Source organism: Mesocricetus auratus, unplaced genomic scaffold (genome assembly GCF_017639785.1).
Source record: "Mesocricetus auratus isolate SY011 unplaced genomic scaffold, BCM_Maur_2.0 Super-Scaffold_100676, whole genome shotgun sequence".
Lineage (NCBI taxonomy): Eukaryota > Metazoa > Chordata > Mammalia > Rodentia > Cricetidae > Mesocricetus > Mesocricetus auratus.
This window is the reverse complement of record NW_024429266.1, coordinates 12627536-12655271: the sequence shown is the minus strand read 5'-3', so window position 1 is coordinate 12655271 and position 27736 is coordinate 12627536. Positions and strand designations below refer to the sequence as shown.

General features: G+C 50.8%; 1 protein-coding gene across 1 annotated transcript in view; it reads left to right on the top strand.

The window, feature by feature from the left end:
- Positions 1-452: 452 nt before the first annotated feature.
- The window catches only part of Cnih3 (cornichon family AMPA receptor auxiliary protein 3), a 99254-nt gene continuing 71970 nt past the window's right edge, over positions 453-27736 (top strand). The window contains exon 1 of the mRNA XM_005078128.4: positions 453-1339. Coding sequence (XP_005078185.1) covers positions 1259-1339 — 81 coding nt within the window. The 5' untranslated portion in view covers positions 453-1258. The remainder of the gene's footprint in view (positions 1340-27736) is intronic.

Below are 27736 nucleotides of genomic sequence, written 5' to 3'. Positions count from 1 at the left end.
TGAGCTCTAATGCAGAATTCAGCGCTGGGGTGGTGGTGGTGGTGCTGGGATGGGCTCAGGGTAGACTCGAAAAGGGATTTTCAGATCAGGAGTTCCTCACAATCTGGGGAATCTGCCTAAGCAGGACCCAACCAACAGGAGCCAGCCCACTACCGCGACCAAGTCCCTTCACTTCCCGCTCTGGTGTGCACGAAACTGCTGTAAACCTAGGGGCGGCGGACGCGTCATCTCCATAGCCTTCCGCCTTCCCACTCGCTCCGGGCGCACGTGCTTAAAGAGTCCCTGCCCCTCCCGCCTCCGCGCGCGGGGCCGCAAGTTTCCTCCGAGAGGCGGGCGCGCACCGCGTCTCCTCGCCACCGCCTCCCCGGCCCCCTTCGCCGCCGCCGCAGTCTCCGCCCGCGGGGAGGGCGCTTTCGGGAGCCGGCGAGGGTGGGGCGCCTCGAGGGAGGGGTCCCAGCGCCGCAGTCTTCGCGGCGCCGGCGACAGCAGCAGCAGGTGGAGCCCAGCTCAGCCGCGAGCAGCACTTAGCCGGAAACCCGCGCCGCAGCCGCCGGGCCCGGAGCTGGCCCGCTAGGCTGGAGCCCACGCCGCCCCGGTCCGACCCAGTTTCCCAGGCACCGGGTTACGGAAGCCGGCGGCCGGGGGACGCGGTTGGGGCCGGGGCCGGATGCATCTCGGTGCGTGCAGCTGCGTTGGAAGACCCCAGCCCATAGTGCAGGGATAACGGGACCTGGTTCGCCTCCGCCGCCACCTAAAGACTTGTACAGGGACGCAGAGTGGCTGTGGGATTGGGGACCTTGGAGCCCCGGTACCTGGCCGGACGCTCCTGGAGCCTGTGTGGCGCGCTCGCCTCACCTCACCTCTTCAGCTCTGGAGGGGAAAGAGAGGACTCTTTCCATCGGACGGGACCTCCTCGCCTGGTCCTCTGTGGAGTCCTCGCACCGATGCCTGTTGGTCTCAAGAGCATCTCTAGTTGACACAGGTCTGCAGGTGTTCTGTACTGCTTAGATTTCTTCTTCAGCTAGGGGAACAGTTGCCGCCAGCGACATTCTGTGCCTGTGGGCTCTCCACGTCCCGGGTCTCCTGTCCTGCCCGAATCTTGCCGGCTTCACTGACCCTCAACTCTTCTCTGCTTGTGCGTTCTCCTAACCGTTGGCTTTGTCGGAGCGTGTAGAAGAGACGTCTTTCTGGCCCTCATTTGGGAGGGTACTGATCTCCAGGGAGCAGCTTTGTGTGTGGTGGGATCGGGGTCTCAACCATGGCCTTCACTTTCGCTGCTTTCTGCTACATGCTGTCCCTGGTGCTCTGCGCTGCACTCATCTTCTTTGCTATCTGGCACGTGAGTAACCTGCAGCGGCTTCTAACTCTCATTTGTGTCCCCCACGCCCCGCCATGCCCTCCTCGCTTCCCCATTATACCTGCCTTCTGTACATTGCAGGCGTGGGCGGACTGTGAGGCCAAATAGAAGCATTTGCTGGGCATACCTTGTCCATCTTCCTTGTCCCGGGGCAGGAGATGCAGCTCTAGGCATCCCGAGGCCAGGTGGTATCGGGCACACCTTCTTACTACCCTGGCTGGAGCCTGTGGCCCGTGGAGCCTCTGAGCCTGGGCACTCTCCTGGGCGTGGCAGGATGTCCCGGGCCGGCTCGGAGTAGTGGCTCCAAACCAAGCTGCACGATCCCCCCCAACCCCCCTCCTCAGGCGAGAAGACACACTGCCGGTGGCCCAGGCAATTAGTCAAGTAACTATAACAACTAAACATTTAAAATGTCAGCATCTGTGGTGGGTTGCGTTCAGACATAATTGGAGACAAAGTGGAAACGCCACCAGGGTGCCTCGTAAGAGGAAGCAGGGAGAGGCCAGTCAGGAGGGGAGGGAAGTAAGAGAGATGGGAGTGCAGAAGAGAGGGAGGGAGATGGAGACCAGGATAGATCGGTTCCAGGTAGTATAGATCTATCTGGTCAGGTCCAGGCATCCCGAGGGCACAAGCTCCCTCCCAGGGTGGAGAGCGGATGGGTCCTAGGTCACCAAGTGTGGTGTGGTGTAGAGCTGAGGACTCCTGAAGAGGACTAAGAGGAAGGAGCAGGTGGACTGTGGACTGTGTCACATGTCACAAGCCCCTTCGGTTCCTTCTGAGGCTGGCTAAGCTCCCCACTCTCAACCTGAGGAAGAAGATCAGAAGGACCAAGGTCCCACTTTTGACATCCTTGCCCTTCCAGCAGGGTGAGGTGATGGGAGGGACTCGGAGACCAGCTCCTGGAGGCCCTGGGGTGCCTTGGAGAGCTTGTGTACAACAGGAGATGACCCAGGAGGAGGAGGAATTGGGAGTAGTTGAGGTGCCGGTGTTTTGTCTGAGTGGTTTCTAGGGTGAGAGGGTTTGCCTTAAAATAGAACTTTCCATCTCCTGCTAGAAGGGCTGTGACAAAGAGCAGAGGGAGAACATCTGGGGAGGCAGAAGGGGCTTAAACCACCGGACCCCGAAAAGACCCTGTAGATCACATCTAAGCGGCTACCTCTTTCTAAGCTTGTGTAATCACTTATCAGTTGGTTTTGGAATGTAGACATAATAGAGAGGGGATCTGATGTGGGAATTTGGGGGCTGGTATAAAAAGTCCCGTAGGTTAGATGGGATGGGAGTTGTCTTCTCTGTCCTGGAGTGCTGAGTCTATTCAATGGCAGGCAGTGGGATTTGAGGCTGTTGGCAATTGCTAAGAAAAAAATGAAACTGTACCAGGCTTAGGATAAAAAAGGATCCAGGGTAGACAGTGCCCAAATATGCAGCAGAGATCTGCTCCCGTATTCTAAAGGAACTTTCCAGGCTTCTTTGGATTTAGAGAAGGAGCCACATTTTTGAAGGCTAATACTTAATTTGCTGTTTTTTTCCCCTGATTTTGCTTTGCCTGGAAGGTGGCAGATCTGAGGGCACCCCAAACTCCTTCAGACTTGATGTTCACTGCACTGGTTTCTGAAGCAGGGTGGGTCACCAGCAAGAATTCTCTTCTCTCCCTCAGGGTGTGCGTGGGTGGGGATGGGAGGGTAATAAATAAACCAAGAACAAGCTAATTAAGTGGATGCTTGGTGCAGCCAAGTTGACCAAGAGACAACTGAATGACAGTTGCATGACCTAGTGATCCTTGCTCCCAGCCCTCATCTCCCGGTCGGAGTGAGTGCAACACGGTCAAATCCCAAGTCAGGTCCTGTTGGCGCAGTCAGTGGTAGTGACACAGTGACAACAGGCACACTCCCTGTTTCCTAGTCTTTCCCTTCTCTCTCTGAATCAAGCGATCCAATCCCACCATAGTGATTTGATTCCTGAACACTGAAAGCTGAACTCAGAAATGGTCTGATTTCCCGATACACACACTGTGTGTTTGTGGATGTTGGTTGAATGGTGGTAATTATTTCAACCCCAAATTTAGGAGAGTTAGTAAATGGTGCATTTTCCTTCTTTCCAACATCTTATATTTCTATACATTTCCTGATCTGATGAGTCATATGGGTTGCTTAGTATATATTGGCATTCCAAGCAAGGAACCCATAGTTAATACATAGTGGTTAAAATGTCTACACCCCCCTGGCCTGAAAAAGATGCAGTTGACCCGTTTCCTTTCTTCTATTTATTTGTACATGTACATGCCTACTTGAGGGAAATAACTAAAGTCACTGTTTATACAGATGTATTCATTCATTCTTTGTAGCTTGGAGAAGACCTCACAGGTGTACCTCCAGTTACCCCACCTCCCCTCCCCCACCCTCTCCTGGATGTCTAGAAGCAAAGATGGATGTGGCTAGTCATAAGCACATTTAAATATTGATTTTTGCCTTGAAAATCTATCTGCACTGTTTTCATATGAAATTATTTCCCATCAGCCACTGCATTTGAGTGTATTTGTCAAGCTTTGCAGAAACAGAGTGAGATTGAGTTTTTTGTTTGTTTGAAACCATGGCTTTGTATTCTTCATGGATATTGTCTTTTACACGCCAGAGCATTCTTTAGTCCCCACAGATGACTTTTTTTTTATACATAGGAAGAAACTATGGCTCAGAGAGATGCTGAGAGGTTCTGAAACTTGCCCAAACTCGTGCAGCTAGTGTATGCTGGGCCTGGGATTTGATCTGAGTCTGTGAGACTTTTATGGTCAAGCTCTTTCCCCAACTGTAATCACTGGCTTTGAATTATTGATTTACTAAAAACAGTGCCTTCTATGTCAGTAAGATATTTAGAGCTGGAATTTCTGATTAGAGTATAACAAGGCCCACAGAAGTACCCATCTTCCCCTCCACCTTTTTGTTTGTTTTGTTTTGTCTTGTTGTTGTTTTTTGGTCAAAGTATTGATATATAGTCCATGCTGGCCTGAAACTCATGCTCATCCTGCCTCTGCCTCCAGAGTGCTAGGATTACACCCAACCATGCATATTCCTCTTTAAAAGAAGAATTTCTATTCCATCTCCTTAAAAGTTGACTTTTACTTATAAAACCAAAAGGGTACAGGTTCATTTCTCAAAAGTTTGAAAATACAACAATATGCAATGAAACAAAAGTCCACCACCCACCTTTTCATCCAGAAAAGACTGGGTGATTGTGTGAGTGTGTGTGTGTGTATGTGTGTGCATGTATGTGCACGCGTGCGTGTGTGTGCGCGCGCGCACATGTTGATGTTCAGAAGGGAAAAGGCCCACAAGTGTCCTGGCAGGTTTGCTACATGGAGCCAGTCTGAGACGAACAGTGTTTACTCCCAGTTCAGTGTCGTCTCTGCTCCAGCTTGGCCGAGCCTGTTTGCAGACAGTCTCATTATATAAACACAGATGAAGCTGTTCTTTGAAAAGATCAAAGACGTGTTACCGCTTATTTCAGGCTTTTAATTCTCCAGGTTTTTTAAAATATCTCGAGTCCCTCTGAACTTTGGCAATTAACAAATAAAATTAGTTCCTGGTGATGCTCTCTGGAAAGGTTTGATGTATCACCCCACCTTGAAGTTGCTTTGGGCGTCATGGTGGCATTCGCCCTTGGAGTCTGAATGGATCTCACAGGGGATAATGAGTACTAGTCTGCTGAGGGGATTCTCCTGCCCTTCTGCTTGGCCCATCTCTGGCTGTCCTTTGGGACAACACCCTAGGTAGCAATGGACTTGCATCCTTTTCTGGGCCTTGGTGCTTTGGAACCTGGAGAGCTACAACTGATGCAAACATTCCAGAAGGCTCAGGGCCCTTGATGTTAGTGAGGAGTCCTCTTACAAAGGTGTGTGTGTGTGTGTGTGTGTGTGTGTGTGTGTGTGTGTGTGTGTGTGTGTGTAGGAGGTGGGTGAAACAATGGTGAATCCAGAGGGCTCCCTCTGTCTGTCTGATGTGCTGTGTTTCCTCTTGTAAAAGGGTGGGGAGCACTGGCAAACCCAGAGGGCTCCCTCTGTCTGTCTGATGTGCTGTGTTTCCTCTTGTAAAAGGGTGGGGAGCACTGGTGAACCGGAGGGCTCCCCCATCGGGTGTGATGTCTGTTTCTTTTTTTTTTTTTTTGGTTTTTTGAGACAGGGTTTCTCTGTATTGTTTTGGAGGCTATCCGTCCAGCCCAGCCTCGAACTCACAGAGATCCGCCTGCCTCTGCCTCCCGAGTGCTGGGATTAAAGGCGTGCGCCACCACCGCCCGGCCTGTGATGTCTGTTTCTTGTTTCAGCTTGTGTTGAGTGTTGATTGGCTGTCTCCCAATGCCAGGCTTGCCATCAGTGTATCTCCATCAATCATGGTGTAAGAGCAGAGGAGGGGACAGAACTCAGGGGCTCTGGAAACAAGCCAGTGCTGCCTGGCCGAGCATCATCAGCCGCCGATGTTTCTAGGCCTCCTAAGATGGGATGTGACAGAGACACCAAGGCCGGTTTCCTCTAACTCTCCAGCTGCTGAGCAAAGGCAGGTGAAGCTGCATGGCCTTGTTGTGGGTGTTTTTACCTGTACCGACCCTGAGACCAGACCTGGCTTCACTGTCCTCCTGTCCCCTCCAGCCACTGCTATCTGTTGTCTACTGTGTTCATGTGGCTCTGCGCTTGATTCCCTGCAGTTTTCTGTCCTGACTTCCTTCCTAGAGGGTGAAACGTGCTGAATTTTCCCATCAGCATGCTGTCTGGATGGTGTCTTCTCTATCCTTTGCCGTCACTGACATTTGTCTCTGTAGGCCACTCCCTGCAGGATCCGCCAAGGATTTGGACCTAGTCATGGTCACATGATCACTGACCTGTGTTGTAGCAGGTACTGAACTGACCACGTGCCAGAGACTACCTGTGTGACTGTGGCCTCCTGACCACACCTATGCCTGCCATTCCAGGCAGCCCTGGTCTTCTTACCTCCACTCTGTCATGGTCCCTGCTTTGTTTGTGATTTCCCCCTTTGCTCTCAGGGCAAAGTCCCTTGAGGACTTGGATCTCTTAGGCTCGTTGCTACCACTTGGCTCATCTGTGCATGTTCCGTTACCTTTATGGCAGGAATCCACTCATACGCCCCTCTGCTCTCATCCTAGATCCCCAATAACTTCTGTTGTCCAGGTGAATGCACAGTGTGACCTTGTCTGACCCTTATAGTCCCATAGCCTGTTAGCATAGCTTGGGTCTGATTCTTCAACTTTCATTATACTGTCTTACGTTTTGGTCACATTCTCAGAGCCCCAGGAACTCCCACCCTCATGTCTTTATATCAGGCTCACTGATATGACACGGGAGCACTCACTGCCCTGCACTGATATGACACAGGAGCACTCACTGTCCTGCACTAATATGACACAGGAGCACTCACTGTTGAGATGACAAAGGCCGTCATCGGGAGCACTCACTGTTGAGATGATAGATCATCATGAGGAGCACTTACTGTTGAGATGACAGAGGCCGTCATCAGGAGCACTCACTGTTGAGATGACAGAGGCCATCATCAGGAGCACTCACTGTTGAGATGATAGAGGCCGTCATCAGGAGCACTCACTGTTGAGATGACAGAGGCATCATCAGGAGCACTCACTGTTGAGATGACAGAGGCCATCATGAGGAGCACTCACTGTTGAGATGACAGAGGCCGTCATCAGGAGCACTCACTGCTCTGCCGTCTTGCTCTTTTCTGTTGCTATAACAGAACAAGGCACATCAGGTAGTAGAAATAAGACAAAAATTTAATTGACTCACAGGTCCCAAATCTAAGGGGCGCATCTGGCAAGGGCTTTCTTATTGCATCATAACATGGCGGAAGGCATCACATGGCATGAGAGCATGTGTTCAGGAGAGGAAGGAGAGGCTCCACAGCACACTTTTAGAACCAAGTCTCCCGATGATAACAGCTTGAATCATTTAATGAAGGTGGTGTCCCATGACTTCATAGCCTCTTAAAGGTCCTGCTTCTCCATTCGTCACAGTCGCAATTAAATTTCAACATGGTTTTTGGTGAAACAGTCAGACCACGGTACCCACCCTCCATGCATTTCTCCATCTATGCTCTGGTAAATTCATTTCCTCCCCGACTCAAGCCGTGGTCTCCCTTCTGTTGAAGCTGGTTTCCTCCATGAACACTGATTCCCTGTCTCCTTGATGCCTTACCCCACAAACACATCTCCAGGCCTCCTGACATGCCAAGTCTCTTCTCTCCAGACAGGCTTTGCATGCCCCAATCCTGCTCCCTTCTCTTTATGTTCTTCTATCAGACACATAGGATACGGGGATGGACAGAGCCAAGCCCTCTACATCCACCATCCAGGCCGGGACTAAAATCAGCATTTTACCAGATGTGTTCCCCCCCCCTTTTGTTTTTGACACAGGGTTTCTCTGTAATAGCCCTGAGCCCTGGAACTCACTCTGTAGTTTGGGCCAGGCTTGATTTGTTCTTTCTCCGAGTATCATATCCCTTCAATATTGGCCTCCTGAGTTTTCATCTCACTTGAATGAATCCACCTGCTGCAGCCCTCTCCAGAATGGTAGTTCCAACATCAGAAAGAATCTCTGCGTGTCATCCCTACACTAAAACCCCTTCGGACTTTTACCTACAAAGCCTACAGGGCTCCAAGACTGGGTCCAGTTAATACTTTCCCCTCATTTGACATCTTCTGTGTTCCAGCCAGTTCCCACGGGTTCTTCTGCCTCCCTGGAATGCCGTTTGCCCCTTGTCCCATTCCTTATTGGGCTGGCTGACTTCCAGACTTACATTCTCTGTGAAGCCTCCACCCTCCCTGGCCATTTTTCATGTGTCCTGCCTTACATCCCCGGGTTCCACTGGTCACACAGCCCTGGGCTGCTGGTTCTTGGGGCCTGGAATTGCTGCTGTCTGTTGCGGCGTCAATACCCAGTGCATGGCGGCTCCATGATTAGAGCTGTTACCGCAGAATGAGTAAATTCAGCGGCTGGCTAATTTACTGGGCCAGCAAAGCTTGAAGAATTCTTCCTTGATGAACAATTTCCTAGACTTTCAATAGTCATATGGGTGGTTCCTAAAATTATACATTGCTGGACCTGCAGGAAACCTGGTGGCTCTGTTTATGAGGGAAAGTTGTCCACTTCTGTGGAAAGACACCATGACCAAGGCAACGCATAAAAGAAAACATTTAATTGGGGGCTGGCCTACATTTTCATAGGGTTAGTGTGTGTGCATCATGCCAGGGAGCATGGCAGCGGGAAGGCGTGGCGCTGGGGCTGAGAGCTTACATCTGACCCACAAGTACACAGGAGGCAGAGAGAGAGACTGGGCTTGGCATGGACTTTTGAAACTTCAAAACCCACCCCTAGTGACACGCCTTCCCCAACAAGACCACACCTCACAATCCTTCCTCAACAGTCTACTAGCTGGGAACTAAACTTTCGGATAGGCTATGGGGCCCATTCTTATTCAAACGGCCACAGTAGTGAACTCTCATCCAGCATCTCTAGACAGAGGGGATGCTCAGGGGAGAAGCCAGGAGAGTGAAGGCGAGGACACCCTGATGCATGGAGGCTCAACAACAGATCTCAGCGAGGAATCTCTGCTTGAAAGGTCTGTGTGATGGTGACTGCAGCCCATATGCACGTCTGAGAGCAGAGGACAGGGTTGTTGCTGCCCAGAGGGTTGCATAGTGGGCTTTGTATCCTCTCCGGTTGATTTTATGCTGTGTGTGCATGCATGCGTGTGTGTGTGTGTGTGTGTGTGTGTGTGTGTGTGTATGTGTTTACATGAGATGTGTCATGTAGTATGTGCATGAGAGTGTGAGACTGTGTGTTCCCTTGTACCTGCATGCAGAGAAGGATATCAAGTGTCTTCCTCTACATCCCTCTACCTTACTATCTGAGACAGGGTCTCTTACTAAACTAAAAGGTTACATTTTTGGCTAGGCTGGGTGGTCAGGGAGCTCTTAGGATCTGCCCATTTCTACTTCACAATGATGGGGTTACAGGCATGCACAGCCATATCTGTTTTTTTTTTTTTTTTGGTTTTTACGAGACAGGGTTTCTCTGTATTGTTTTGGAGGCTGTTGGTCCAACCCAGCCTCGAACTCACAGAGATCCGCCTGCCTCTGCCTCCGGAGTGCTGGGATTAAAGGCGTGCGCCACCACCGCCCGGCCTATATCTGTTTTTTTATGTAGGGTCCTTGGATTCAAACTCAGATCCTTATACATGTAGAGCAAGCATTCTTACTCATTGAGCCATCTCACCAGCCTCTGTGAGACCCACGAAAAATTTATCACATTTATTGTGTGTGTGTGTGTGCACATCATGGTTCATGTATGGAGGTCAGAGGACAACTTTGGAGTCATTATTCTCTTTCCCCTATGTGGATCCTGGAGATCACACTCTGCTGTGAGACTTGGTGGCAAGTGCCTTTTCTTGCTGAGCTATCTCCCCAGTCCCCGTGAGACCCATTTTTTATCATAATTAATTATGAAATACACTGTTCTCTCACCACTGGGTGACCAAATGTAGACGGTCTCCTCATGGCTCAGAAGAGACAAATATTAGATGCCAGCTGAAGTCTTTGCAATTCAGGCCATTTCTTATGGCGGTGGCGGAAGTGACCTCAGAAAGGAAATCGAGTTGGGCTGAATAGAGAAGAGCACAGACTGAGTCCTGCTACACACAGGGAAGCTGTGCCCACACATTCCAGCCTCAGATCTGGGGGCTAGGGTAGCTGCTGCGGGGGCTCATTTGTGTCCAGTGTCTGAATCTCCGTGGGTGACTGAGGCTTTATGTGCTTAGTGGCACTGGGAATCTGATTAAATCCCATAAAGGTCATGAAAATTCCCAAGAGTACAATTAAACCTGAGTTGGTCTCTGAATACCAATGTAGAACTTGATGATGAGACTGGAAGATACTTTTAATTTAGCACAGGAAGAGAGGCAAATAGGAGACTTTTTTTTTCTGAGACAGGGTTTCTGGAACTCACTTTGTAAGGCCGACTGGCCTGGAACTCACTGAGATCCATCTGCTTCTGCCTCCTGAGTGCCAGGATTAAAGGAGGCACACAGCTGCCTGGCAACCCTTTCTTACATATGCTAAAATAAAGCCAAAACAAAGCAAGAGAAAAGTCTCTAAATGGAGGGTAGGCTGCTAGACTGAAATGGGGCCACCGGCGTTTCTGTGTTCATAGTGTGGTACCTGTGATGGTTAGCTTTAAATATCAACTTGGTCAGAACTAGAATTTCCTGGGAGGAGAGTCTAAATGAAGAATTGTCAATGTTGGGTTGGCCTGTGGGCATGTCTGTGAGGGATTGTCTTAGGTTAATGGGGGAAGGACGATCCCGCCCACCATGGGGAGCGCCATTCCTTAGGCCAGGCTCCTGAAATGTATGAGTGGAGAGGTAGAGCTGAGTGCAAGTGAGCGAGCGGGCGTGTATGCATTCGTCTTTGCTCTCACAACGGTGGGAGTGGTGTGGCTAGCATTATTTTGCTCACTTTCATCCTCTCATGGCAGGGAGGGTGTAGTGGAGCCGAATAGCTCACATCATGGCAGTCAGAAAACCAAGAAGGGAGAGGGGCCCAAGACAAGTATGTCCTATAAGAAGTGACTTCCGATAGCCTACTTTCTTCAGCTAGGCCCCGATTTCCCAGAGTCTCCAGAACTTTCCCGAATACCACCGTAGATCTCTGGGACATCCCAGATATGTGCATTGAAGTACCTGGCATGCTGGGTGGTGGTGGCACACGGCTTTAATTCAAGCACTCAGGAGGCAGAGGCAGGCAGATCTCTGTGAGTTCGAGGCCAGCCTGGTCTACCAAGTGAGTTCCTGGACAGTCAGGCTACACTGTCTTGGAAAAAAAAATTGGCCAGGTTTATTGTATTATTTCTATTCTACAAATAATTATAAGATCCTTATTTAGATCTTATCATTAAGCTTTAGTTGCCAGAAATTACAAATGGTTCTTAAGCAGAGATTTTTTATTATAAACCAAAGACCACTCTTCCAGGAATCTGCCATTTATTCCAGGGAATTCCATCAAAAGAGATTAGCAGTGTTTCCCATTCCTTTAGGGCTGAGAAAGTTCAGGGCTGTGTATGGACTGACGAATGCACCTACTATTAGGAGATAAAAAGGGTATCTTGCCAAAAAAATGTTGTACTTCATTGAAAGCTGATTTGCATTTCTCATCTCAAGTCAGTGCAGAGGTGCAGCATGCCGGGGGTGGGGGGGTGGGGGGTGGGGGGTGGGGGGGTGAGAGGCAGGGAGGGCTGGACCAGGCAGGCAGCCTTACCTGGCCTGTAGAGGAACTGAGGACACACACCTTCACTGTTGCCCTATGTTGGGGCTGCTATGGGCATGGAAACGGGACATCTGTCAGTTTACTGGGAGACAGTCTGGAGGCTAACTTTAGTTGTTTTTTTAAAATCCTGCCTTGAGTCACAAAAGTGTGTGCGTGTGCGTGTGTGCGCGTGCATGTGCGTGTTTGTGTGTGTGTGTGTGTGTGTTATGATAACTCTTCCCACCAACCTGGTCCCAGTGTCGCACCAGCCCCAAATAACACACAGAGACTTATATTAATTATAAAGCTGTTGGTTTTTGGTTATGGCTTCTTATGGTTAGCTCTGACTTAATTATTAACTCATAACTACGAATCCATGTATTTCCATGTGGTCTCGGCTTACCAGACCTGCAACTCCTTTGCCTGCTAAATGATGACAGCTGGCTTAGCATCTCCATAACACACAGAGAGTACATGTAAAGTGTGTGTGTGTGTGTGTGTGTGTGTGTTTTCATCCAGAGTCATTAAGAGATATAAGGGACTGGGAGATGGCTGAGAGGTTAAAAGGGCTTGCTGCTCTCGCAGGAGACCCGGGTTCAATGGCAGCTCACAGCATCTGTAGTTCCCGGAGATCTGACACGGTCTTCTGACTTTTTTAGGCATCAGGCACGCACATGATGCACAGACATACAAGCATCCATTCATATTCAAAAGGAAAAAAAAGAAGGTAGCAATGCAAGCCTCATGCTTACCCAGACACCTGCCGTGTGGATAGTTTGTTCTCTTTCCTCCTGAGGCAGAGTGAGGTGGGGAGCAGGGGAAGGCTCATGTACCCTCTAGTGGTGTAGGTGGTAGACATGGGTTAACTGTCCCAGGGGAACAGCAGTACCCTGCGGCTGTGACTGAGGACTCCCACCCTTCATATCCACTCTCCTCCAGAGGACACGCAGCCCAGAGCTGCACTTCCCCAAGACTGTCCAGCCAGTGGGAGCCAGAGCTGATTATCCTTTGAAGGTCTGCAAAAACCATAGACAGTGACTTAAGATAGACTTCGACTGGCCCACTGGTTCCCATTTTCTATGTCTTTCCCCCTCTCACAAGGGAAAGCCACAGGCACACTATACATGCCTTCCTTTCTTCATTCACCAGCCTTCCATTCATATCCTTTCCAGGTATAGCTTTTCACATTGTTTACTTTGTATCCAGGGCAGCTCAGATATAACTCGGCTCCCCACCACTGCCCTACAGGGCTCCGGGCAGGCTGCTTTAGCAGTCCATGGTCGTTGTATGGTTCTAGAATTGGGGCTGTGGTTCTCTCCCCTCCCCCCTCTGTTGTTTTGTTCTGTCTTCCTCCCTCTTTGCTCCTTTCTTCTTTGCTCTTGGGCTCCTCTTATTTCTTCTCTGCATGTGCCTCTGATCTATCGGAGGCTGCACAGTATCACTTAGCCCAGCTGGTGGGATCCAGGGCTGGGAAGTAAGCTGCCACCACCTCCCACCTCCATGATGTCTAGAACCGTGGGCTGACATTTCCAGAGCATCAGTCTTCAGCATCTTTTCTGTGTCTGTGTTCACATGGTCCGTCCTGACTCTGGGATCTGTTTCTCCTGGTGGGGAAAAGTGCAGGGGAGGAGACGGAGTCTTGGCATCAGTTCCCTTTTTCTTTCTTATTGGCAACTGATTCATGAACTCTAAAAAAAGAGTTGATAGCAACATGGCTGGCTAGCGGTGGCAGCCCAGATGGCCCCCTATATAATAGAGACATTTGTATCTTGAATAACATAATGTTGAAATGTGTTCTGCAAACCTTATCAGGAAAAGGGGATTAGAACCTCTCTGCAGGAGTGTGGAGAGGAAAAGGACTAAATGATGAGCCAGTTCTTGGTAAGATGAAATAGGACCTAGGAAGTCTAGAGCCAGGATATGGGGTGGGTTCTGAGCATCCTACTCTATTTCATGGGGAGCCCATGGTACCAGGGGAGAGGTTCAATGTGAGCCTGTGTATGTGAACTTTGTGCTGCATGTCTGGATGCTGTGTCTGTTTTGCAAACTACTTCACACTGTTCACAGACAGACCTGGACCCAAAAGGACCAACCTGGGAATTGATGTGTAGATGGTCCCATTTCCCAGCTCTGTGGTCTTTGGGAAACAACCACAGGGACTCTGTGGACTGCCTGAAATCTGGAACAGACTTTCATTGTCCATATTGTCATGGGTCATTGGTAGATCACTGGGTGGAGCAGGGGACCTTCATTTGATGGGGATTCCGGATTGCCAAGGGCAACGAGCTGGTGTTGGGGGCTCACAAGGATGGAGTGGGGGGGGGAAAGGCTGGGAACAATTTTTTTCTTTCTATTTTTCTTTACTTCTTTTTAGAAAAGGTATTCCTGTTGTAGTCCTGACTGTCCTGAAACTTGTTATGTAGACCAGGCTGGACCTTGTACTCACAGAGAACCACCTGCCTCTGCCTCCTGAGTTCTGGGATTAAAGGCGTGTGCCACCACTCCCAGTTCAGGAACAAATTCTTAAGAGCTGCTGAGACGGACTGTGCTGAGTGGTGGATGGGGGGGACGGTCTCTTAGAGAGTGTGGAGTCATAATATGAAGACAGGATAGGACTTGCAGAAGATGTAGTGTTCCTTGAAGCCGCTCCATCGCTGCTGGGTTGAGACTGACCCTGGACTGCTTTTTCTTGGAGGTTCCGGAGACCGACTGGGAATTGAGCGGAGGCCAGCACCACATATGTGCTGACTGGAGAGAAGTCTGCTGTTTGGTCCTGACACGGTTCTCTCCCATTGGTTGGCAGTTTTAGACATAGAAAGTCATGGCCTAGAAAGGGGCCAGCAGCTGACAGGCTGTGCACTCTCAGCAAATCTCCCCCTGACCGTAGCCCTGCTCCTTCCAAGTCTCTGTTTCCTCCTCTGTGGGTGCAGGTCCTGGAGGAAGCGATCCAAGACCTATCCAGTTCCAGACTTGCCGCCTTCCACCACACGCTGCCTGCTTCCTTTCTCTTTCTTTATGTGCATTGGTGTTGTGCCTGCATGTGTGTCTGGGTGTGGATGCCAGATCTCCTGGAACCAGAGTTATAGACAGTGCTGCCTCGGGGATGCTGGGAATTGAACCCAGGACCTCTGGAATAGCAGCCAGTGCTCTTAACCCCTGAGCCATCTCTCCAGCCCCTGCTTCCTTTCTTTTTCTCTTACAGCCTCAGGTTCTGTGTAGGATGGGTATCATTGCAGTTGCTAAAGAGGGATTTCTAGGAAGGAACCAATACTCACTGAGTGGAGGGAGAGTCTGGAAAAGCAGCTTTTTCTCTCTGCTCCAGAGTCACTAGGACAATGTAAACATGGTTACCTTTAGATGACAGGGTGATGCGGAAGTCCTGTGTATATGCCAATAAAGCACTGTTGGCCAATAGGGAAGCAAGATAGGTGGGACTAGGAGTCCAGGAGGACTCTGGGTAGGAGAAACACAGGGAGTCAAGATGTAACTGCCATAGGGATAAGAAGCCCGGAAACCTCTCCAGTAAGAGAAATACTTAGATTAGCAATTATGGGATAAATACTTAAGGCAGAGCTAGCCAGTAAGAGACAAGCAAGGCCAACAGCTTCATAATTAATATAGCCTCCTGTGTGTTTATTTGGGACTGATGCGGCTCTGGAACCAGGCTGGCGGGAAGACTTCCCATTACAACAGGGTCCCAGGCACAGTGGAAGGACCTGGGTCACGGTCCCACCAGGACTGTGCCGAGGGAGTGGAAGCAGAGAGAATTTTGCTGAGTTCAGACTGTAGGGAAATGGTATGTGTGTGGCTGACCAGAAAATGCCAGCATCCACTGCCTGATCACCTAGGTTTTGTCTTTTACCCGTCATCTTACCCACATTTGAGAAAAGCAAGCATCTCTCTAGAACTAGGGTTGCTGTCTTGTTTCCACAGATCCCTGAATGTGTTGCCTTCCTGTGAGCTGTTGGCAAAGATCAGATTAACTCCATTCTCATCTTGATGAGGCCATGGTCTGGCCACCGGGACTGATTCACTGGGCTGACAGTCCTGAATGCATTCCTGCCCCAGGTGATGACTGTCCACGGCCCTTAGCGAAGGCTTTCCGTCATAAGCACTTCCGAGGCCTTGGAGGCATCGGTGCGCTTCTGTGACAGGCATGGCTCCCCAACCCTGCAGCTCCACAGCAGCACAGCTCAGAGCTGCCTAAATGGAAGGAACAGCCTCTGTGTGAACCAAGGGTAAGAAAAAAAGAATCCTTGTTCTTAGATCTGCTCGCCCATAAAGACCCTAGATCGAGCCCACCCAACCCACATACAAAAGTTAGGTATGTTGCCATGTGCCTGTAACCCCAGAGCAGTGGAGGCAGAGGCAGGCAGACCCCTGGAGCTTGCTAGCCAGCCTAGCCTACTTGATGATCCCCGGGCTATCGAGAGACTCTGTCTCAAAAAAAATGTGGATGGTGGCTGAGCAATGAGCCCAGAGGTTGACCTCTGTCCTCCACACTCCTGTGCACACACCTGAGTTACTCTTCCCTTTGCTCTGCCGCTGACCTGCCCTGACCCCATGAACCTGTGCTGGGAAGCACCCTGCTACACACAGCCTGGCAGGAGGGACCTCCTCAGCCCTGTCTGTGCCGCTTACTGTGACCCCACGTCTCCACCAGCCCACTTGCTTGCAGAACTGCAGAGTCAGCAACTTTTGCCATAGTAGAGTTAAGTGATTTTACTCCGCTGACGGGAGGGAGGTAGCATCACTCACCTCATAAGGCAGCTGTGATATTGTGCCTCAGAGCTGTGGGTTGCCTGTTCTTCAGACAAAACCATCTTTCTCACCATTCTGGGATGGTTACACAGAGGCCAGAGAAGGTTAAAGCCACAAGGGAAACGGCTTTGGCTGTAGCATCCCAATTAGAAGTTCTACAAGGAAGGTGACCAGTGTAGGGGTCTGGGGCATGTGTTGATTCAGATGCCATGGGACAGGCCAGCTGACTACTGCTCACACCCTCGAGTGCCCCACCCAAGCCTGTGCTCACCCATGAGTGCCCCACCCAAGCCTGTGCTCACCCATGAGTGCCCCACCCAAGCCTGTGCTCACCCGAGAGTGCCCCACCCAAGCCTGTTCACACCCATGAGTGCCCCACCCAAGCCTGTGCTCACCCGAGAGTGCCCCACCCAAGCCTGTTCACACCCATGAGTGCCCCACCCAAGCCTGTGCTCACCCACCAGTGCCCCACCCAAGCCTGTGCTCACCCACCAGTGCCCCACCCAAGCCTGTTCACACCCACCAGTGCCCCACCCAAGCCTGTGCTCACCCGCGAGTGCCCCACCCAAGCCCCGTGAATGAGCTGTTGAGTGATGATGCTTCTTGATCCGTTTCCTCATTTAAATGTTCCCTTCCTCTATCAACACACTAATCAGCGCTTTCGTGCAAGAAGAAAACACATAACCAGCTATGCAGTCCTCCAAACCTTAGGAGGGGAGGGGCTTGGGGTTGGGGCTGAGCCAGGAACAACGTGACCGCCCTGCTGCTGCAGGTGCACCCCACTCTTCAGGGTGTTCCATCCTGCCTGTGTCCTGTGCTGGACACTGTTGGATGGCTTGGGTTTCTTTTCTGCTGCTCTGAATCTAGACCCTAGAAATGCCTGGGTTTGTCTTCTCGCTTGAAAACTGAAAGTTCTTTAACCCGAGTGGCAAGGCGATGACATGGTTGAGGCCACAGTTATCGGAAACAGCACTGAGGATGCTCTTGGTCCTCTGTGTTTCAGATTCATGTTCCTTTTCCATAAATGCTCTATAGCTATGGAAACCAAGAATATGGGCGCATGCCGTTGGTCCTTTCATCTGTGTTCCAAGTAGTCACACCCCCTGCACAACCCACAGCTGGATTTGGTGAGCTAGGCTGTTTTCCAGATGGGATAATGAGAAATGGGAGGAGCATAGTGGTATTCCTGCAATCCCAGAACTAGATTATGGCAAATTCAAGGCTAGCCTGAGCTATATAGTAAGTCCCTGTCTCAAAACAAAAATAGAACCCCCCCAAAAAAACAGAACAAAGAGATGGCTTTATGGATAGTGTTTGCTGTATAAACATTAGGAACTGAGTTTAGATCCTCAGAATCCATGTAAAAATCCAAGTATAGTGCTGTACACCTGTAATCCCAGAGCTTGTGGTAGAGACAGGCAGATCCCGAAGGCTTACTGGGTAGCCAGTCCACCAGGCTAGCCAGTGGGTTGCAGGTTTAGTGAGAGAGCCTGTCTCAAAAAATAGAGGGAGAGTAATGAGAAAGACCTGACATTGATCTCTAGCCTAAACACACACACACACACACACACACACACACACACACGCACGCACGCACGCACGCACGCACACACACTTTATAACTAATATAATATTAAGCTAATCCTCATATTTAGGATATCACACAGCCCTGAGGAAGGTGTTAGGCTGTTTTGAATATTTCAGTTATAAATCATCATCTCCCTCTATCAACTTTTGACCTGTCAATCAGTGTTAATAATCAATCATACTTTACACCACCTATCTATCGACTGTCCATCTTTCATCAATCATTCGTTTATCTTTGTCAGTCTGCCTGTCTATCCACTCTCTGTCTACCTAGCCACCGACTAACTAGCATCTGTCCTTAGGAGATACCCTCTCCCACTGGGAATAGGCTTCTACCCAAGAGGCAGGCGTATGACCACCAACCCTAACCCAGTTATGCCACACTTGGGGCCCTAGCTCAGAACCACTCCTGAGGAGCAGCCCCTCCCTCCTTGGCTTGTCGTATCTGTAGTTATCAAAGAGGATAAGGTGCTTGCCTCTGTTCCCCATGTTCTGAGTAGGTTATCACCACTCTTCTGCCTTGACAGTCTTTGTGTAAGGTGTGAAGGCCGTGTGTTTTCAGGGGTGGGTCATCCCTGGTGTGAAGGCTGTGTTTTTCAGGGGTGGGTCATCCCTGGTGTGAACACTGTGTGTTTTCAGGGGTGGGTCATCCCTGGTGTGAAGGCTGTGTTTTTCAGGAGTGGGTCATCCCTGGTGTGAAGGTTGTGTGTTTTCAAAAGTGGGTCATCCCTGGTGTGAACACTGTGTTTTTCAGGAATGGGTCATCCCTGGTGTGAAGGCCATGTGTTTTCAGGAACGGGTCACCCCTGGCCCTATAAAACATCATAGAAGTCACACCCTTCTCTTTTTGGCAGTGTCATTTGATTCCATATAGTCTTACAGGCCATGACAGGGTGTCCCCAAATGGTGACTGAAGTCTTATTGCTCACATTGTCAGCTTAACATCACTACCGTCTCAGTCAATAGGGAAAAAACACTGGTGCTATGTGGTGGCCTCTGAGGCCCCTCCTCTCCTCTCTGCCACTCCTCTGTGGTCCTCCGCCTATCCCCCACTCTACTTGCCTGCAGAGGACTCTCATATTTGCTTTTCAGATGGATGAGTAAGAAAGAAATAAAAATTAAGCTAGCAGCATTTCCTGTTTGTAGTCTTCAGGATAGAAACCCTGCTTAGCTTGTTACTAACGTAACAGTACAGGAGAGAAAAGGCTCACAGTGTGACATCCAGAAACATGCCTGTGGGAAGGTGTGGGCTCACAGTGTGACATCCAGAAACATGCCTGTGGGAAGGTGTGGGCAGCCTGCAGAGGGCAAGTATATCCTGCACTTGAGACTCTACACTGCTGAGTGTCAGAGTAGCCTTTGCAGGGGGGGTGGGGGCGGTCTTAGCAGTCTGCCTAGGTGATGCATGTTCCCTGAGAGATATCCCGGGGGAGATGCTGCAGAGTGTAGGCACAGGGTTCTGGTCACGAGTTAAGAGCAGTTAGATTCCCAGGCTCAGAGGACATGGGCAGGGGTTGGCACACACCCTGTCCCCAGTTGCAGTCCTTCCTTGTTGCCTTTCTGACTTGTGCTAGATCTTCCCCATCTTACTGGGTCACAGTTTCCTGCTCCGTAAGGGAGAGGTTTTAGGGTTAGCGGCCTGCTGTCTCTCCTCTCCTGCCCCTGCATCATTTCTCCGAAGGTTTTGGTGTGTTCAGAACTCTAAGTGTGTCTCCCAAGAAAGCTGGACATGCAGCACTCAGGAAGCTTCTGAAAGCACTAGCCCAGACCATCGCTCTGACATCCCATGTATCTTTGAGTCTTGTTCTGTCATCCCCTTCCAAGACCCCCACATCAAGTACAGTTCACCATGTCACTTCTCTTCTTCCAGGTCGCCCCCACATCTGGCCCTCCAACGTGCCATTATTTCCAAGCAGTCCATTTACACTTTTCTTTCTCCGGGAAGTTTCTGATGCTGTTGCTTCTTGCACCCAGGATTCCTTGGAGCTCACTGAAGGGACTGTGTACCTCTCTGAGTAGGCAGGGAGCCCTCCTGTGTTGCCTAGGAAATGGACTCCTTGGCTGATAGGCTGATCAGTGAATTCTTTCTTCTTTAAGGCAGGGACTCCTATGTAGCCCATTGTATCCCTTTCCCAGCAGGAGTGCAGGGGGCTGGGGGCTCCTGAGGGCTACCCTTCCTATAGTCCTCCTTGGGAACTTTGCAGCTGCTGCTTTGATGGTTCCAGTTAAGCCTCCTCCATGATGATGATGATGATGATGATGGTGATGAGGATTAGGAGGTAAAGGATGAGGATGAGGAGGAAAAGGATGATGATGAGGAGGATGGTGATGAGGATTAGGAGGTAAAGGATGAGGAGGAGGAAAAGGATGATGAGGAGGAGGTAAAGGATGATGATGATGAGGAGGAAAGGATGATGATGAGGAGGAGGAGGAGGAAGAAAAGGATGATGATGATGATGGGGAGGAGACCCAGGCCTGTGTGGGATCCCCTTTTTCCTTCTGCAGCCATGTCCAGTGCCCGTCCCAGGACCTTCCATTCACTCTTGCTGCACTTGATGTGCAAGTGTGTGAGTGAACCCTAGGCTTGTGTGTGCTCCGTGCCCTGCTTCCTGCCCTTGTCTAGACCAGGCTATCCTCTTCCACAAGGCAGGGCTGAGAAGCCCAGACTTCCTCAGTGCTCTGGGTTGAAGAGCGCCACTTAGAAAAGCCCTTTCTTTGCGAAGGATGTTGGTGTCATTTGTCGGGAGAAGTCACGTGCACTCCAGGGTGACTCAGAGCTTCCTAGACTCTGTGTGTCTCTGGATGCTGTGATCACTGAATAATTTATTTACCCCTCAGCACCCCACTCGCCTTTCTAGCTATTCTCTGCTCATTAGTGCTGTGCCCAGAGTTGGCAGGGCAGGAAGAGCATAGGAAATGAAAACCCTTCACTGACTCACTGGCACCCTAGACCTGGTCTCAGGGGTCAATGCTGAGCTCAGGCGCAAGGTGCTGGGTGGCACTGAGGAACTTTGCCAATATCTGCTGAGATGGCTTTGTGTGTGTCACCACCCTGCAGGTGGCTGAGTGGTTGGATATGTGTCAGGGCGGTTCCAGCTGGCTGAACGCAGCCACTGGTCCTTTCCTAAGCAGCAGATCTTAAGGGGGAGGGGGGAGGGGACTTTAAAAAATACATCATGTGTACTATATTTACTTCCCCAATGGGACACGTGGCATCCTCCAGGACACTGAGGCTTGTTTTCTGTGTAATTGGTGTGTGAAGATGCTGTGGTTAGTCTTCCAGTCTTCATGTGTAGAAGGGGCAGGGGTGTATTAGAGATATAAAGGGAAGGTGGCTGGGTTGAGCCTCCCAGGCAGTACACCCTTTGGATGGCAAGAGGTCAAGGTCCACCACAGGAGGCAGGACCCCAGAGCAGGGGACTCTGATGAGATGTGCATCTCTTAGCCCACGAGTTATTTCCCCGCAGTAGCAGACGGACCTGGCTGTGCCTGATGGAGCTGGGAGCCCTTCTCATCTTCCTGACCGGACTCTCTGGACTCCCCACCGGCTTTCATTGCTGCTCCCCTGCCCACTACCCTGGTGCAATGTTGTGGGCACCTCCAGAGAGCTCTCTGGTGGACAGTCAGCTCTTCCCTCCTACCTTTGTTTCCCAGTTCTGCCATCAGCCCAGGCTCTGAAGGACGCTGGGATTAACCTCTGTGTCTTGATGTGTAGCAGGGAATGTTGCTGAGAACACAAATTCCACAGGCAGGCAGGGTCTCTGCTCACTTGAGCACATCCATGTTGAGCACCAAGTGCCTTCCATCAGAGAACAGCTAACTCTTTGTGCCTTCCAACAGCGAAGAACAGCTGTCAGCTGTCTCTCTCCGCTCTGTCCCTGGCTTTCCCTATGGCACACATCCTTTTCTTCATGGTCCTTATCAAGGTCCAGCTCCTTATCGTCTCTTGTCATTGGACAGGGATGAAAGCGGCATCCCTGAGTCCTCTCAATTCCCCAGGCACCCACTTTCCCATTGGCTGTTAACAGAGAAAGAAACTGCTTTGAAGGTGAGGGTATAAAGATTTCACTAGACCCAAGGTAAATGATAAAGGGGTGTTTATTGGGGGAACACTCACACAGATAATAAATAAAGAACCGCGGGAGCGCTTCTCTGCCCTTCCTATCGGATGGGCGGACCCAAGAGAAAGAGCCAGCTCAAAGGAGACCACGCCTCACGCTCCCCTCTTCGGTCAGCCTGAAGCCACGCCCAAAGGGGTGTGGCCACCGTTACAGGTGTACTACCCAAGGATAAAGAAGATGTGATGTCTGAGTCCCTTGGGTATCACATATGACAAGAATGTGACCTCCTCCTCTCCATTCTTTCTCTCCTCTCTGGTGCTGGTATCACTGGTAAGTGACAGACATTTGGGTTGCCTGTGTGAAACTGGCAGAAGTTGAAGTTTTCTTCCTTATGTATCTTAAAACTCCATGCAGGACATCCACTGGTTGGACGCTAGCTCACTTCAGTGTGCATGACAGTGACCAAGAAATAGTTGAAGCTTTGGGATTGTTGGCCCTGCCTTGAATCTCTTGCTTATAGGACGTGGTGTGGGCACAGTCTCTGGCTAACCCTGTCTCACTCACACACGCTGCTGCTCTCTTCTGAGGCGCAGAGGACTGGCACCCTCACAGTGGTGGCTGAGCAGAGACTCCAGCAAGCTCTGTTCTAATGACAGCAACTCAGTGAATCTTAGCCTGGTCCGCTAATGCCAATCCTGGGATTATGGCCACTTTCCAGATGAGGAAAGGGAAATGCAGACAGGGAGTGGATGAACCTGGTCCCATGCTCAGCAGTGAACCAGCGTGTGGCCCCCAGACCACGGTGCTACCTTACTCTGCCTGGCTCCCTGCCTTCTGTGGGTGCCGAATCCACAGAACCTTTTCCAGGATCTGTCCGATAGTCATGGTTTCTCATTAGGGCCACATGTATCAGCATAGGGCCACAGAAGAAACCCTGTGTTGACTGGGTCTGCCATTTGGGGGTAGAAAGCCTCCACCCCCCGTCCTGATGTAAGAGACTAGTGATCTGGACAGAAGGAAGAGGTGGTCCTTGGGAACTGAAGTCACTTGAGTTGGGAGCTCCCCAAGAGCTCTTCAGTGGAGTGGAGTGTTGTCGAAGTCTCTTATACTTAAGAAAACTGAGGGAAACCCATTGAAAACCTAACCAGAACTACACTGGTCCAGTGTGGACCCTGAGGGCCAGTTGGCTTGGCTGGAATGTCCTAGTGGGTAGGGCATATAGGTGACTTGGTGAGTGGGAACATGCCACAGTGAGGGCTGGCATCTCCTTGTTGCAGCCCTGGAACCCAGGAAAGAGACCGGTGCAGGCAGGAGGCTCTGGTGAAGTTACCGGGGTATCTCAATAACAGTCCAGGCCGAGTGAAGCTGTTGTCCCTTAAGAAGGAAGGTTCACAAAGCAGCATTCAGTGATGCTGAAGAGACTTGAAGTGTCTCAGTGGATGAGTTAGCACTTAAGGTGGTCGCTATGGAGATGAACGATAGAATGTCAGATCGTGTCTGAGGGGCCTTTCTGTTCTCAGGAGAAGCACATGCCAGAAACGCCCACCAGGCCCTGCCCTCGTGCATCTCACTACGTTTCTCCTGGCTGCTCTGTGCGCCCTTTATCCTGCTAAACAGTACTCCAGGAGCAAGCAGCCCTCTTTCTCTTGGAGATGCAGTTTCCCCCTCTAGCACCCTGCAGTGCTCATCCATTGCCACTAGAGGGCCGAGGCTTTGCGCAATGACAGGACACCTTCAAGTTCACGGGGCTTCAGAGGGACTGAACAGGCCATGCAGGGAAGATTTTGAAAACTGACTTAAGCAGTAGATATGGTAGCAGCATGTCTGGGTGGGGGAGCAGCAGGAAGATGGCTTCTGTATCTTCCACACCCTGTGTGGACAGTGGCTGGGGTCTGTGTGGCTGGTGGGGGCAATGGAAGCCTTAGATCTTTCTTGGCAGGGTGGCCGTGGGTGGCGGTGAAGCAGTGGGCGGTAGCAACCTGAATTCACTTTCTCTTTTCAGTGAATGGCTTTGTTTAATTTTAGTTTTAAATGCAGACACGTTAGATGGACAGAGTTCTCCACCAAGGGAAATGGGTTTCTCTTTCTCCACTCCATTCCTCTCCTGTCCTCACCCCCAGCTTCCTCTTGGGCCGTTTGTTTGGGTCTTGCTTGGCATCTGGTCATTCTTGGTGTTGCTGTGGGTTCTCAGGCTCCCAGGGTAGACATCTCAGTTCTAGAAGGCCAGTCCCAAAAGTGGGGACAGAGAGGCTTGTTCTGTCTCCTCAGGCCTTGCTCTTGTCCAGCACTGCATGGGATCGTGTCCTGCTGCAGAATCTGCTGTCAGTCAAAGCCGGAAGCGAGGAACATTTCCTGCTGCTCCATCCAGGGTCACGTGACTCCTCGTTGACATAGAGGGCTTGGCCTTTTTGTCCCTCAGTGTATGGATACTGATGAGATTTAGATCCTGTTCCAGTTTAGGGTGTGGATCTGTTAGCGCTCCTTCACTGAGACAAAGTACCTGGGACAATTGGCTTGAAGGAGCGAGGGTTTATCTGGGGATTATGGTTTCAGAACTTTAAGTCGTTGTCACTTGGCCCTCGTGCCTGGCAGACATTGTGGTAGGAGCCTGTGGCAGAAGAACCCTATGTACCTCGTGGAATAAGAAGCAAACGAGGGCACAGGGAAGGGACCAGGGTCTCAATATCCCTCCAAGGGTATGTCCCCAGTGACCTAATTTCCTTTCACTAAGTCTACTGTTGTGAGATGTGCAGAAACATGGTGGGGGTGTGGCCTTATGGAATAAATAAATAAATAAACAAACAAACTCAAAGGTATCACCAATTTCACTTAGTTGTCATGGCCAGTGGCAATCGCAGGTTCCTTTACCCCGACAGTAATTCTTCTCAGGTCACACATTACACTTCACACACCGATGTGTAAGTGTGGCTTACGGAATGGCCAGTAAAGAGTTAAAAGAGCCTGGAGGCCTCAAAGAGGCCGAGAGCTGGTTTAGACACAGAAGGATCTCCACAGGGATTTGATGGTTTTATGAACTGTATGTGTGGAGCTGTTCAGGGACCAAGCTGTCAAGTGCAGACTGGGTGGATGGCAGTTCCAATAGGCTGGGTCCAGCAGGGGACTGTGCTGAGCTGAGTCCCTGGGGTCACTCAGGAGTTTATCACTTGTTGATCCCATGCCGCGGGTACTGACGGTCTGATGACTGCTTGGTGGATGGGCTCCCGTGTGAGGTGTTCCTCCTTGGCCTGCTGTGATGAGTGCATGAATCGGGTGTTCCTAATACAGTCTAGATATGCCCATGTGTTCCCAACTTAATGCTTCTATTATGTAAATAAGTCTGTGTCTCACGGACAGGGGACGGTTGTGTCCTCCCATAAACACGGTGTAGAGTGGGTGGCCCTCAGCATTTGCGTGCAGAGTGGAGCAGGGTACCCTTTGTGAAGCAGTCCCTCCAGCAGGGCACATCCCCAAACAGCTGTTCTGTGCAATGTGGAGTCAGTTTGAGCAGGCCACCATCTGACCTCTGTACCTGTTCCTAAAAGCTCTAGAGCCTTCCAGCACATCACGAACTAGGGCCAAGTGTCCAACCGATGGGCGTCCAGGCTCACCCGGATCCCAGCTCCAGGGGAGTGTAGCATGGGAAGCAGGCACAGGCTTGGAAGGCGTGCGTGGTGGCAGGCACAGCTCTCACTGTGGCTAGTGCAGACCTCCATCTGTTAAGTCTAGAAATCTAAAGACAGGCACGTCCCAAAGCCAGTCACTTTCCCCACTCCCCCACACCATGTTTCCCTGCCCCCTCCCCCCCGTGAGTGGAAGAGTCTAGGCTGTAGAAAGTTCTTTCTGTAGCCTTCTTTTCCCGAAGGAATGAATCAGGACTGAAATGGCCAAAGGGCAGGAAGCACCAGGGAGAATGAGAAGGGAAATGTTTAATTCATAAATCAAATAATCTCTCTCCCTTGGCAGTGTGCAGGATACGTCTCACCCTGTGCTAGGCAGCCCTTTTGGGAAAACAAGCTGTGTTTAATTGCATTGGTATTTACTGAGCATCCATTTGTCAGCCACTGTGTTGGGGGCTGCAGGGCATATAAAGACTAAGATAAAGACCTAATCTTCAGTAGTATACGATGCTGCTTGAACATAAGATAGCAAAGTCCAGCAGTGCAGGTTCAGAGCAAGGCCATTTTCTTTCCATTGATGGGGATACAGGCACTCCACCAGTGAGCTGCATCTAGAGCCCCAAGGACACATTTGACTTGGAGAGTTATAGATGCTGTGTTGATGTGAGTGTTTTAGCACATTGAAATGAGGGAAAACATGGTGGGGGGTTAGTTCAACCCATCAGGGTGTTTAGACTTGTCTCTGGAGTATGAACTTTGGGAAATGTGGAGGTTTGCTGAGTGCCTGAGACCAGCCTCCTGCTTGGGCTGGGTGGGGACTTAGGAGCGGGTGAACGCTGAGAAAGACATTGTGGGTCCCGGGCAGTGACAGGAAATTCTTAGCCAAGACCAGAGATTATGATGAGAGCCAACACAGTGAACTGACTGGGCCTGAGCCCCAGGAGAAAGTGAGCACACAGACTTGTATAAATATGTTTAACCCCGCCCAAAGGGACACAGCTGGCGTGGGGCAGGGGCTGCAGGGAGAGAATTAGTGTCTGGGGGTGAAACCAGAAGTGGACTGGGAGCAAGTGAGGTGCCAGGGAGAAGAGGACGCATCCCAGCTGTGCCGCGACGTCTGCTGGTGGCTCCATGTTTGTGCAACTTAATGCTGCAAACCCCAGGCTGGGTGGGCCATGTGGCTTCGCAGGTCAGCGGTATGGAGGCGAGACAGAGGTTACATTCAACGGCTTTGGGTGCTTGAAGGTGGGGGTGCTTGTGGAAGTCTGTTGGGGGGTCTGCCCTGGGTGTCTGAGATGGAGCCTCCACAGGGGCTGAGGAAGAGGCTGTGGACTCAGGGGGTAGCAGTGGAGAGCCCGTGGGACTCACTGGGAACTCATCAGGGGAGGCAGCCGTGGACACCTGAGAAAGGGTGAGTTCACGAAAGAGCGCGGGGCCCCGGGAGCACCTCATCTCTTGTCAATCTCTTCTCGTAACAGGGCTGCACAGATGCCAGTCAGGCACACAGGGCAGTGTCGGGGCTCAGGGAGACGCTTGCACACTGAGACAGACTGTGTTGGAGTGACAGGTGTGGGCTGCAGTCACCTGCCGTAGTCTTGAAGGAATCTAGAGGGCCTTGGAGTCCTATAAGCACGAATTGCAGTGAGCGCTACAGGATGCAGAGAGAAAGGAGAGGGGCAGACGTCTTGATCTCCCCTGGGTTGTGAGTGACTCCTGCCCCGCGCACCTGCACACCTCATGCCTCCGAAGCCCGCCTGCCACTGGTGGCTCTCTCCACATTTGTGAGTCTTACCATCTGTAAGAGGCTAACAGTGCCTCACCCCAAGGCGGCCACCTCCTAATTCTGAGACCGGTGAGCGTCTTACCTTACATGGATGGCAAAACAGTACTGGAAGATATGAATAGCTTAAGGAGGTGAAGATGAAAAAAACGATCCTGGGCTACCTGGTCCACCTTCACCAAGACCAAAGCAACTGAGAATAATCTGATGGGAATTACTTTTCCTCAGTTTTAGAGTGTTCAGTCCACAGTTGCTTGGCCTCATG